Consider the following 13,966-nt stretch of genomic DNA (forward strand, 5'->3'; position numbering starts at 1 on the left):
TATGCAAGGCCCTCGGCCAGGGGCAGTCAGTGAAATAGAGCCAGCCCTAACTCCTCCCATCTTTGGGTTGATCAGCCAGCTGAGGGGAGAGGCAGATGTATAGGGAACAGCTCGATCATACTATGAATTAGGGAGAGAGTCTGCCTGGATGAGAGGGTGTAGCGAGGAGGCTAGTAGGTGTCTCATGGGGCTGGGAGGTGTTCCCAGGAGCTGGTCCACTGAGCCTATCTATATCTGGTGAGCCAGGTTGAAGGGAGCTTTGGATGGATGAGTCAGCAGCATTCCATCAGACCTGCACTGACCAGCAAAGGCGCTTTTCAATGGGAAGCTCCCTGGTTCTCCCCTCCATCAGGGAGCTGCTCCAGGACACCTTGGGCAGGGGCAGCTGCCACCAGCCAATTACATGAGGGTTTTCCTTGTGAGGCAGTCTCTCAAGAAATGCTGACCAGTTTGATCCCTCCAACAGGGGGCATCAGAAGATGGCTGCCTCATGAGGGGAGCTCAGAGGTCCAGGGTGGTACTATTCCAATCGGAACATGAGCCATCTGTCTAGGCAACGCCCTAGACAGAACAGAGCAATGAGAAGGAAGGAGCTTGCCCTGACACCACTGAGCTGACACGCCAGCCCTGAAAAACCACCCATGCTGTACTGAGAGAGAAAAACCCTTCTGTCTCGTTTACATCTATTGTTTGTACACTGATTAATCGAGTCGCTAATGTCTAAATATCAGGCCTTTTGTTACTGAATCAAAGTTCTCCTGACCTCAGGAGACCTCGTTTCAATCCTGCTCCTGCCTCTCTGCATAGTATGGTGTGCAGCATGCAGGTCCCAACCTCGGCCTTCCACCTACGAGGTCCAGCTCAGTCCTACCTCTTCTGCTCGGGGCTGCCCAGGCTTTTTAATTGTGAGCCCCTTGAGGTCCGGGCCACCCTTCAGACAATTCCATCTCCTGCCCTGCATTGGGCATTCTTTTATACACTATCTTGTCTTTCTAACTAAGTTGTAAGGCCCCTGAAGGCAGGAGCCATCCTCCAGGCCCTCCAGAGCACAGCACCGGGCCCCTGCAAACATTTCCTGGCTGAGGAAGCTACAAGAGGTCCTTTCTGAAACACCTGACCTCTCTGGCCTGCTGAGCTGTCCTGAGCTCTGAGCGGCTTCACCCTGCACCAGGGTGAACTAAAGCAAGACTCAGGCCAAGCAGCCTTCCCTCTCAACCCCTATACCACCTTGCAGGAGCCTGCGAAAGCTGGCTCTCCAAAGCCAGGACCAAGTTATTGCAGGAGCCTGTGAAAGCTCCCCTCAGCTCCCTGGACAGGGACAGTGAGGCTGCATTGGCGGGTGGAGATAAATGTTTTTTTAGCCTCTAATCCCACTGTCTCCCACAGGGAAGGATGAGGTATCAGCAAGAACAGCTGGACAACTGGAGAAAGCCTAGGGGTCACTAGAAACAGCTCTCCAAGAGCAGCATCCTCCTTCCCTCCCGGCCACACGACTCACACGGGGAGCCCTGGGGATCTCACAGGCAAGCGACAGGGGGAGAAGCAACTGGCTTCAGCCTGGTCCCAGCACAGCTGGTTGGCTGGGAGAAATGGATGAATCTCTGATACCTCACCCCTCAGTCCGTCCCTCTAGGTTCTCTGCAAACCTGGGGCAGGAGTGATCTCCAAAGTGACCCACCAGCACCAAAACCCTAGGAGCCCCATTGTTTGTGGGATCCATCATCAACGCTGATGTGTGAACCTCCAATTCATTCATTTTACTGCTAAATAACATTCCACTGTGAGGATATAGCACATATTTATCCATTCTCCTCTCAATGGACATTTGATTGCTTGCAATTGTTTGTTATTATAAATAATGCCGCTAATGAAAAGAAATCTTATGAATCTATGTGTTTGTGGGGAGGGGCTTCACTGTGGGCTGTGTATTCAGGGAGAACTTTCCAGAGGGCAGACTGTGCCCTCCCCTCTCCCATTTCTTGCTTTCTCCGCATCACCACCTCTCAGGAACACAGACAGACAAGACACATGACAACCCCCAGAGGGGGCACAGAGCTGGTTCCCTACCTGCTGTGGGGGTGCTCGCCCTCGGGAGAAGGAACAGCTGCTGTCCAGCTGCTCGCTGCAGTCCGTCGTCCACTACAGGGGAGAAAGGAGTGGTCAGGGATGGGAAGACACACAGGCTCATCCTCACTCAGCCTGGACCCCAAGGCATGGCCCTGCCCCCCTGTAGCAGAACCGGTATAAAGTCCTTCCCTGCCAGCAGGTCCAAGTTGGCATCTCCAAATTCCACATGGAGATGACCCTTTGGTGTACGTTTGGGGAAAGCAAGTAGCTGCCCTTCATCTAAGCCCACCAAAGTGATGAAGATCCAACTACATTCTAAAGTCAACCAGACAAGACACAGGGTCATTGTGAGAAAAGCCAGCACCACCTTTCTGCCTGACCTGGCTTCAGCCACACTAGCCCTCTACGGTGTCAAGGCCAGAGCTGGAGGTGAGGCATGTGTGTGCGGATCTTCCCGTATGCCCAGTTCCAAAAGACAATGGACCTGTGCACTGACAGGACAGCCTGGCATTGGGGGAGAGTCCCAGACTGGCCATCAGAAGCCCACCTTGAGCCCAGTCCCACTGCTCATCCCCCGAGAGCTCAGAGGCCTGGTGTACCCCAAAGTGCGGTCTGATAACCACCTGCGTGACTGTCTCCAAAGCCTGGAGTCCCTGGACCCCACCCTCCACCTGCTGACTCAGACTCTGTGAGGGTGGGACCTGAGCATCAGCATTTTGACAAGCTCCCAAGTGAGGCACCAGAAGTTTGAGAGCAACTGAAGTCCATGTGACTTCCCAAGCTTTATTTTGTCATCTATAAAATGGGGACAGCAAGACTGGTGACTCTGTAAGGGTGAGGTAAGAACCTTTGTAAACCATAAAAACACTCTAGAGATATGAAGCAATAGTAATAGTGTAGCCCTTCCTTTGTAAGGTGCTATCTAGCTCTATGGTGGTATTTTCATCATTGCGTTAAATGTCAGCTATCTGCACAAACTAATGTTGTTGAATGTCAACCTTGACCTATACCCTATGTGATAAAAGAAGAGCAGAGGAGCCCAATCTCTCTGTTTAACACACTTGGCCAAAACTGCGAGTGAGTGTGGATGGCTCAAGGCCAGTGCAGTCCTGCTTTTGTAAAACCTTGGCTGGACACGCCCTCCTGACTGTGGGCCAAGGACATGACCTTTGTATAGGAAAGATGTTTTATTACAATGCAGATGACACAGGCCAGTATGAGTATACTCTAAAGCAGTGCTGTCCAGCTGGAATAGAACGGCAACCACAATAAGAGCCACAGATATAATTTTAAATGATGCAGTAGCCACATTTTTAAAAGGTCGAATTAAATTTAATATATTTTATTCATCTTAATATATTTAAAATATTATCACTTAGATAGGTAATTAACATAAACATTATTCATGAGATATTTTACATTCTTCTTTCCATACTAAATTTCTGAAATCCACTTAGAGCCTATGTTAATTTGGACCAGCCACATTTCAAGTGCTAGAGAGCCACATGTGGCGAGTGGCTATTGGACAGCGTACCGGTCCTGGGTGAGTCCCAGCCTTCCCATCCACTTTGCCCATCCCTGCTCGGCTTGGGAGAGGGGCTGACCCCTGCAGACTGCGACTCCCAGGCCCCTGCGTTAGCTGGGTTCAGCCAATGGGAGAAAGTAAAAAGGGGGGAAGCCCGGGCGGTTTTTCTCCTCTTTTTCTCTGCTTCAGGTGGCATTACCAGCAGTGATGCGGTCTCCTTCATAGCTCCTGTCCTCACCAGACAGGCCTTCTGCGCATGACCCTGAACCCTGGCTCCGGCAACACCATTCCCCCTCCCCTTGTGCCTCAGGTCTGGAGGTGGCGATGGCTTCCTGGAGTTGCTCATCTCTGGGTTGTTTAGCTTCTTGGCTCTTTTATCATCTGGGTAACCAACTCCCTGGATTAAATTCCCTCTGTCTGGATATTTGCGGTTTCAAAGCATTTCCTCGAGATATTTATTAATTATAGGGTTAGAAAAAGGGAAAAATGAGAAATCCATGAGATGCCACTTTAACAAAGTGACCGAGGATAACACTGCCCGTAATAAAACATATAATCATGGACTGCCCAGTATGATACGCTGAGAAGGGCACATCACTTTGGCAAGAGGTGTTCTTGCCCAAAATACCTAACCTCAATCCAATCATGAGAAAACACCAGGCAACCCGAATTGATAAACTTTACACAAAAAGTGACCAGTATTCTTCAAAAGTGTCCAGGTCATGGAAGACAAGAAAAGACCAAGAAAATGTCACAGATTGGAGAATAAGGAGATGACAATTTGATGCAAACTTGGATCTTCGAACAGAGAAAGGACATTAGTGGGAAAACTGGTAAAAGCCTGAATAAAGTCCCTTTGTACCAATGTTAATTTCTTAGTTCTGATCATTGTACTGTGGTTATGTAAGGTGTTCACATTAGGGGAATCTGGGTGATGGGTGCATAGGAACACCCTGTTCTATTTTTGCGCCTTTGCTATAAGTCTAAAATAATTTCAAAATAAAAAGTAACACATACATACATGTATGCATGCCTATTTTTTGAACAATATACACATATGTGTGTGTACATAAAATGTTTAAACTGCTGTGAAAACAATCTATTTGCTTTATATACTTAAGTGGTTTCTCCTTTCCTGGGAGCCTGGCTGACAGGGCTGGGGATGGACAAGGCACACAATGACTGCTGGCCACGGAGAAGACTAGATCATGCACGGCCCCATCCTAGGAGAGCCCAAACACTTCAACCCCAGCTTCATGGTGCTGATGTGACACCCCACAGGACAGTGACCCTCCTGGGGTCAGCATGGTCCCTGGCAGGGCAGGGCTGGGAGCTTCGATGGCTCCTCTAGACAAGCATTGCACAGAGGGGGCCAAAGCTTCATGCACAGCCATATACAACTTCATCCCTCCCCAGGAGCAGTTCTAAGCTCCGATGAGACCGCTCTGCTTTGTCAAACTTATTCTTAACTTTATATCCACCAACTAGAAGCCATTTCTTGAGGGCCTTCCGTGTGGGACCTGTAACAGGCGCATCCCTTCACAGGAGAGGTGAGATGTCCAAGGAGAAGTGGAGGGCTGGGCTGAGATAAGGAAGTGTGCTCTCAGCAGGGGTGCAGGGACAGAAAATGGGCAAGCCAGCATTCCTGGAGAAAAAGCGAGCCCAAGCGTGAATCGCTGGCCAGCTTAGGGGCAGATCATGGCAAGCGTGACTTTCTGGCTAAGGAGTCAGAGACTTTTCCTGGGTAGACAGGGTCAGGAGAGGAAGGTGACCCTGTTAGGGAGCCTGATGGCCCAGGGGAGCAGGTCAGAAAGCTAAGCCAGAGTCCAATATTCAGGTTTCCACTGGTAGTGGAGGCAGAGATGGGAGGAAGTGGATCTGAGAGTGTGGTACCCACAGGCAGTGAGCCATGGGCTGATGCATGAAGGAAAGTAAGATGGTCAAGTCCATAGAAACCCACCCCAGAGACCCCTCCAGGGCTGGGTACAGACAGGATCCCCAGGCAAAGTTTTTAGAGGTGGGAATGTGGTCCAACTATGTATAGCTTTCCTGACCTTTGAGGGAGCAATTTAGTGTGAGTCACCTCACTTATCCCAGAAGGCTGTACCCACTGGGCCTGGGTGGCATCCCACCTCCAACTTCTAAGCCAAGCAACACGTCCCAGGGACATCCTCGCCTCTGCTGTTGCTTGAAGCACTTCCACTGGGAAGAGGGTTTCTTCTGGGTACTAAAGCCCCCTGTGGACTCTCCCTATTCCAAAGCTGTTCCCAGCAGCTGCTGGGACTCTGTTCTCAAAGTTGTCTTCTTTCTTCTTAGAAAAATCTCCAGACATAGACCTTCCCAAACTGGTCCTTATCCACATAGATGATTCCAAGATGGAGAGAGGGGCCCTCTCCACCATCCCGCCCCGTGCCTGAGTCCTACACCTAGAGAGTTTCTCCTTCAAGGTAAACCAGTTTAAAGCTAGGAGCAAGTCCTCTGGTGGGTAAAGGTGTCGTTTGCCTGAAAAAGGTCATAGAACAGAAATAGGCAGGAAAAGTAGGGCATTTTTATATATGGGAAAAACGAATATAGAACTCGCATGGTTTGAGGCCTGCATCATATCTCATAATTTATTTAATTTGGAAAGCTGAAACAGAGATGGCGCAGAGTGAAGCTTCCATAACTAGGAGTACAGATGTTTATTCTGTACTCATCAGTAGATGGCTATTCTTTTATTCTTTGCTCTTATAGGTACATTTGAAATATTTCACACTAAAAAGAACTGAATCCATTATCAGTCATTTGCACCTCGGATGGACAGTATTTTAGGTCCAGATTTGGTGAAGGGCAGGGGAAGACACTGCACACTGGGGAGGGGGAGTGGAAGGGAAAAGCCTGGAGTGGGGGAGGCCAAAGGTGCTAAAAACAAACCATTCCACTTTCCAATGGTCTCTAGGTCCCTCCAGGGACTTGCCCTTCCAGATATCAAACTGTATTATGTGGTCAGAGCCAAACCAGCATGCTGAATCAGCACAAGACCAACCACTGCTAAAACTGCATTCATAAACAGATGTATAAACGGGAGCTTAGTATATGATAAGGATAGTGGTTCAAATTAAAGAGAAAGAGAAACCATCAATAAACATACCAACTGAGACAACTGGCTAGCAGATGAGGACAAAATGACCCTACATGTCTGCCTCACACTATCCATGGACAACACATTCCGAGTTGATTAAAACCCAAGAAACAAGTTTTAAACATCAAAGTAAAACTTCTGTGTGACAAAAGAAGTCATGAACAAACTTAAAGACAAGTGAGAGGCTACTTGCAACATGTATATCAAAGGATTAACCGCCAGAATATATAAAGACCTTATTTAAATCTAGGCACCGCTCTAACTCCAGTGTATACACTAACATTAACTCCTCATAGATACCTAGGCACGTTTATTATCCCTACTTTGCAAATATAGAATTCGAAGCACAGCATGGTTAAGGAAAGCCTTATGTGTAAGGGGCAGGGGATGCTGCCCAAAGGCTGAGATCTGAGAAAGGGAGAAAGGTTTCTTGCTTCTATCTTAAAAAATCAACAAACGACTTTCCTGTCGGAGAGGCAGTGTAACATAGTAATTAGGAGCTGACATTTTCGAAGCAGAGAATCGTAAGTTCCTGTGCCTATTCCATCACTTACTCTATGACTTTGAGGAAGTCACTTCATCCCTAGGACTCAGTTTCCCTCACCTGAAATAATAACCGAAACTACCAATAGCAGAGAGACTAAGTGTATGACAACTGGAGACCACCTGGTTCAAAGTTCAGCCTGGCCACATATTTGCTTGCTGAACTTGAGCAGCAGCTTATTCAACCTCTCTGTGCCTCAGTTTCCTACCTTGTAAATTGGCAACAATAATAGCATCTTTTTCATGGAATTTTTATGAAGAATAAATGAGTTAACATCGACATACCTCTGTTTCTTTGTTTGCTTCTCCACATCTCCTCAGCTTCCTAACTTAGGGACCAATCTTGGACCCTCTTCTCTAAGCTTCCTCACTCCCTGGCTTAAAATGCCATCCATATGCCATCATTTGCAAATGTAAATGTCCAGGTCATTTCGCACCTCTGAACACCACCTTTGCATATCTGACTTCTTGATCAACATCTCCACCAAGATATCTAATGCTCTCTTACATCTTTCATGCCCTAAAACTGAACTCTTGACCTTTGCTCCCCAAAGCTGTTCTTCCATATTTCATTTCTGGAAAATTTATCTTTCATATGCTCAGGCTAAAATCCTCAGGGTCATTCATTAGAAAATCATGTCATTTGTACCTTCAAAGTATAACGATAATCTGATCACTTCTTATCACCTCCACAGTGACCACACTGCTGTAAGCCACCATCACCTCTCACCTGGACCAACTAAACAGCTTCCTGATCTCCCTGCTTCCTTCCCTGCCCATCCCCCCACTCCCACCCTCACCCACCTTTGGGCCCTCGCCAGAGTCTATTCATCACACGCATCCAGAGTGATCCTCTTTAGCCAGTCATACCATGTCCCTGCTCTGCTCAAAACCCTCCATGTCTCCCTGTCTCAAAATCTTGCAGAGTCCTCAACAGAGCCAACGAGGCCTTGCAGATTTGGCTCTTCCACAGCATCCCCCTTGCTTAACTTTGCTCCCACCAGACCAGCTCCAAAGCTCTTCCTCAAAGCCGGGCACGCTCCCGCACCAGAGCTCTGCCTTTGACATTCCCTCTGCCTCTGACGTTCCCTCTGCCTGGAATACTCATTCCCAAGTGGCCTCACTCTCCTACCTTCTTCAAACCTTTGCTCAAAATTCCTGTTCTAAGAAAGCCTTCCAGGACAGCCCAGCACTCCTGCCCCTTACGGCCTCACACGTGTGTCTCCTTCTAACATCCTAGTTCCGTCTTTGTCTACCGTCTGTCATTTCTCACCAGAAAGTAAGGGCTAGGAGGAGAGCGGTTACGGTCCATCCTGTTCATGACTTTGTCCAAGAGCCCAGAACATGGCCCGAAGGAAAACATGTTAGCTCTAATTATACTTCACTATTTAGCCAACAGTAACTGGCAGAAAAGGGGCAGATTTAAACAATTATGCTTTACACCAGAACCACCAAACAATGTCTAGACTATGCGAGACAAACGAGCGAGCTAAAAAGCTACATGTATGTCAGAAGCTCAACTTTGTAAAAGGTATAAAGAAAAAAACTATACACAAAAATTACATTAGTTTCTGTCATAAAATCATGGTAGACTTCTTACTCTGTATTCTGATTGTGTGTTTTTCCAATAGTTGCTTTGAAGGTAAAATAAAATTTTAACCTATTTTAAAAATGACTGGTAATCAGATTTTAAAAAGCTCAGCCTCACTAGAAATCAAGAAAATACAAATTAAAATGACAACAGATAATCTGTCCCGTTACAACTGGTGGTAGTATGAATAATGGAAATCGCTTCGGAGAGCAATCTGGCAACAGCTATTGAAATCGATTCTATATCTCAGTATCTACCTGAAGACGTACTTTTTTATGTGTAGGAGGAGGCACATTCAACAGTATTCACTGAAGTACCTTGTATTTCTAGGAAAAAATTTGGAAGTAACCTGAATGCCCATCAATAGGTGAGTGGTTAAAATATGGGACATCCACACTGTGGGCAGCTATTAAACCGAGCAGGTGTTTGAGCCTGGAGGACTCCCCAGGATAAACATCTAGGTGAAAATGCCAGTTATTGAACAACATATTCGCTGGCTATGATTTATGATTTTGAAATAATATATTCCTATAAGTCATATTATATATATGTTGTTAAAGCATTTAAAAAGGTAAGAAAGTGAACTGACCGATCCGATGGGAGGTAGGGTAAGGCATGGGAATGAGGCAGTTGATAAGGGAGATTTTACTGATATATGAATTCTTATGTACCATGAACATGTATGCATATACCACTTGTGTAAGTAAAAATAAATTATTTTTTAAAATGAGGGGAAAAATAAAACGAGTCCCCCATGCTCAACCACCCCAGAGGTTCCCTTAAACTCACTTCTTCTGTTAATCCTTTCATGGGTGGTCCACCATTGAGGGCTTCCTCCTATGAGCAAAGATGGCAGGGAAAAGGGATTCAGAGGGCAGGAGGAAATGAAGGAACGACATACCAGAGGGAGGAGGGAACAGTGAACGGGAAAGACAGAATGAAAGGAAACGTGAAGAAAAAGAGAAAGAAAAACACTGTGAGAAAGAGACATCATGCCAACCTGAACACTCTTCCTCCAGCCTACATATCTGCATGCTTGCAGCGCTCTCTGAAAGTTCACTTTGCATCTGAAACAAAACCCAGGACTTCTAAGTGCCTGACAGCATCAAAAAGGACTATAGGAAGTTATCTTCATCCTCACTGGCTCTTCATTCGACCTGTTAACCAGAGTTTATTAGAAAATATGCCTTCATTAAATATATGCTCTTTAGACTATTCATTCTCTCCTTCCAAGAGAATGGAATAGCTGGCATGAGGGGTGGGGAAGGGAGACGGACATGCCCCACCTGTGGCTGTGGCTGTCAACCCAGCAGGACATCAGAGTCACATGAGGGCTGAATGCCATGCCCAGGTCCTTCCCCATTCAACTGAGCTCTGAGGTGGGGGCCAGTCCAAGCTCCCCGATGATTCCACTGTGCAGACAGAGTTGTGAACATTGCTTTAAAGCCTGGTGATGATCCACAAGACGCACCACTCACATCAGAAGTGTCAAACTTCCCCCACTTACAACATGTCAGTCTCTTCTACAAAAGGTTAATAGTCAATGAGATTTGGAATCCTAATTCTCATTCTATGGTGGGGGTGGGGTGGGGTGGTAGGTGGATATATTAACCACCCCAAAGCCTATAGCTCTCAAGGAACCAAAAGTAGGTGGGGAAGGGGTGAGCAGCGGGGCTCCGCTCAGCTGCCACCCGGCAGTGCAGTTGGGCTGTTTCCCATCTCTGTGTCTGTCTTTTCTTCTGCAGAATAGGAATATAATACCCCCATGCCAAGCACAGTGTGAGGACCACTTTTAGGATGTGCCTCAGGGACGTGGAATCCATCGGAGGGCAGGCACTTTTGAAGTGTGAGCGTCGGGGGTGCGTGCGTGGTCATTTTAAATATGGTATCCCGTAAGTGTTTGAGAACTTAGAACACACATTCTCTTGGTTATTCATCTAAAGAAAAGGGATCTCACTTGCTCTTTCTTTCTTCCTTCACTTGTTTCCTTCTCTCTCCCCTTCCTATCCTTCTCTTTTCCTTCCTTCTTTTCTTCTTTTCTTCCTCCCTTCCTTCTCATGCCTCCTTTCCTCCCTCCCTCCATTCCTCCCTCCCTCCCTCCATCTTTCCAGCTGTTGCTGGGGGAGGGGCAGCGGAAAAACATAACTGTACAAGTACCATGATATTTTCTTCTGGAGTGTCAACTGTCTGTCGTCTCTCAGATCTTAAAAAAATGACCTCACCAACTGAAGAACAACATTCCTCTCTACTCCCTCAAGGTTTCTCAAGGTTTCCAAGATTCTTAAGAATTTTCCTCTCCCAGAAACATTAAAACACTACCGCAGACAGGCAGACTAGCACATTCTTTGAGGTTATTTTTGTTCTTTGTTTTTGGCTTTCATTTAAAATAGTCATTGGATCAAATAAAAATAATCAAAAGTGATTTAGCAAAAAGATTTCTCATAAGGCTGTGTCAATAGAAATATGTTATGTAGACACTTCTAACCCTGATCTTGCTCAGTCGTCCACAGCTGCGCCCTCCCCTGGAGTCTGTACCCCAGCTGTGTCTGTGGGCACATGTAGGGGAGGGAGGGGGCGGGATCAAGATAGAACTGTCCCTCCCTGGCCAATAACACACAGGTGGACCCTGAATCCCGCTCGGTGTTTGCATTCTTCCAGGGAATTTAAAAGAATGCGGCAAGTTTAAGGAACGCATCCAGATGTTACAAGTGGCCATGTTTTCCACAATGCCTCACAACAGACATCTGCTTAAAAACCCCTCCAGATGTAGAGAGATTGGAGTATGGTCAGGCCCAACATATCCTAGAAGCAGGAGCCAGCAGTGCAGGGCCCAGCCTGAGGGCACTCTTCTCATGCTTTACGTGCTGAGAACTTAGCAGTCACCATAGGTAAGTCAGAAGTGCTGGGCGACAGGTCCCTCCTTCCAAAATTATCTCCCCCATGGCTGCTCTGGGAACAGAAATTCTGCCATTCACAAAGCATTCCTCTGGGGTGAAGCTTCATGGCTTCTTTGACCCCTCCTCTTGTAAAAGCCCATTTCACTTAAAGGAGCCATGAAAACTGCCCTGCTGGAGTCCCCTAGAGTCCAGACAGTGGGGGAGGCAGGCAGCACACGCCAGGCCAGCCCCGTGCACCCATCCCTGAGGCCCGCTCCTGGGAAAGTCAGCTCTGGGGTGTTTGCGGAAGGCTGCAAGAATCGCTGCACCCAGTTCCTCCCCTTCCTGCCCTGGACAACCCCAAGAGGTTCATGTCCCTCAGAAATTTTCCAATCCAGTCTGGCGGCTCTCCCCCTTCCACTCCAGCTCATGATATTGTTAACCGTACCATCAGTAATTTAAATTAAGAAACAAAGCTATGCCAATAAATTAACATGTCATCAGACAAGACCCCCCCCCCACCTCCTTGCCGTCACCTGCAGACCCCGAGTCATTCACCTTCTCCTCGCTCCCCGCACTTTCTGAAGGCTTCTCTGGGTCGCTGCCACCTTCTTCAGCACCCATTTTCCCTTTCTGGGTGATTTCGATACCCATGCAGCTGGCTCCCGTGCCCCGCTTCTCAGTTCCAGGACCGCTCTCCTTCTGATCTTCCCTCTACCCCACACACTCCCACACTCACGCGAGGCTCTTTTATTGCCAATTTCTGTGCAATAAAAGAAACCTCTACCCTAGGTTTCAAACATCCTGCTCTTGGACACTCCTATCTACCCGTCTTACTTCCTTTCCAGGACTCTGACAGTTCTCGGACTCCGCAGGACCTCCGATCCATTGACTGACCACCCTTCAGCATCTGCCACCAACTTTGGGTCCCCACTCCCCCCGTTGCCTGGCTCAGGATCAGGGGATATCACTGTCATCACTCCTTCATCTATCCCACCCAGAGAAAACTCAATCCTGGTTAAATTCACCTTCATAACTCTGCACTTGCACTACTATGGCTGAAAGCAGCTGGAAAAAGCCACAGCTGTGCTGCACAAGAGGGCGCCATTCGGGATGCGTGGCTGCGAGCCTGGCTACTTCCTCCTATGATGGTGGGCGAGCTGCTGGGGCTCACCCAAGGTCAAGCCCTCTTACCTATTCAAGGCCATTGCTCCAGCAACCATCCCCTTTGCTCTGGACCACTCTCACCAATGCACAACATGTTGTAAATGCTCTCATTTTGACCCCACTTCCCCAAATACCATATGTCTCTCCCCTTTTCAATGAAACTCCTGTAATACAGAGAGGATTTGTATTATCTTCCAATGGTCTCCTTGAACTTTACCCCCAACACTCGACTGTCAGCTCTCTAGCCAGAGTCACCAGCAGCTCCTACGGCTCTATCAGGTTATTCTCAGTCCTCCTTTTCCATGAACTGTAGCAGCAGTCAACACGGTCAACACCCTCTGCCCCAACACACACACGCCTCAATGAGAAAAGCAAATTAGAAAAAGCTCTCCCTCACCTGTTTCCCTCCTGCCTTCCTGCCAACTCCCCCCTGGTCTCTTACTGGTTCTTCCGCACACCCCTGATTTCTAAATGTTGGCAGGTCCCAGGGTTCAGCCCTGGCTCATCTGGCCTAGGTGTCCCCCTGATTCATCTCCTCTAGCTCTCCCTCTTCCTGTCTCTGCTGCAACCACACTGGCCTTCCTATTGTGCCTGGAAGACCCTTCCAGCTAGGGCCTTTGTGTGTGCCATTCCCTCTGCCTGGACCACTCCTCCCCCAGATATCTGTACGGCTCCCCTTCTCCACCTCCTCAGTGACACCTTCCCTGACATCCTATTTAAAATTGCAAACCTTTCCTGACCCTTACCAGTCCCCATTCCATTTTCTTGCTTTATTTTTTTTTTCACCACAATTATCATCCCCCACTAAGCAGAAGTCCCACGAGGGCAGAGTGCGTGTCTGTTTTGCTCACTCTCGGATACCGAATCCGAGAACAGTGCCAGCCACAGGGCAGCTGCTTAATATGCCTTGGAGAGTGAACACTGGACAAATTACACACTTATACTAACTGTGATTCTAGAACTTTGAGGACACTAAGGGAAGCATCATATATATTTCCATTTCTCTCTCAGGGCTGACTTTCTCTTCCTTATCCCCCAGTGGGATGAGGTATAGACCACCATGGCTTTAGAATTTC

The 13,966-nt window shown here is 47.7% G+C and overlaps 1 protein-coding gene across 7 annotated transcripts in view; it reads right to left on the reverse strand.

Annotated features, from left to right (window-relative positions):
• The window catches only part of CTIF (cap binding complex dependent translation initiation factor), a 249,010-nt gene that overhangs the window by 170,668 nt on the left and 64,376 nt on the right, over positions 1 to 13,966 (reverse strand). For 5 of the 7 annotated variants that reach the window (XM_006919916.3, XM_006919917.3, XM_015595787.2 and 2 more), the window contains 2 exons: positions 9,637 to 9,684; positions 2,068 to 2,139 (listed from right to left, as the gene is read on the reverse strand). In XM_006919916.3, the coding sequence (XP_006919978.1) occupies positions 2,068 to 2,139; positions 9,637 to 9,684 (120 nt within the window). The remainder of the gene's footprint in view (positions 1 to 2,067; positions 2,140 to 9,636; positions 9,685 to 13,966) is intronic. The other 2 variants (XM_006919919.3, XM_015595789.2) reach the window with 1 other exon arrangement.

Source organism: Pteropus alecto, unplaced genomic scaffold, assembly GCF_000325575.1.
Source record: "Pteropus alecto unplaced genomic scaffold, ASM32557v1 scaffold146, whole genome shotgun sequence".
NCBI classification, from domain to species: Eukaryota; Metazoa; Chordata; class Mammalia; order Chiroptera; family Pteropodidae; genus Pteropus; species Pteropus alecto.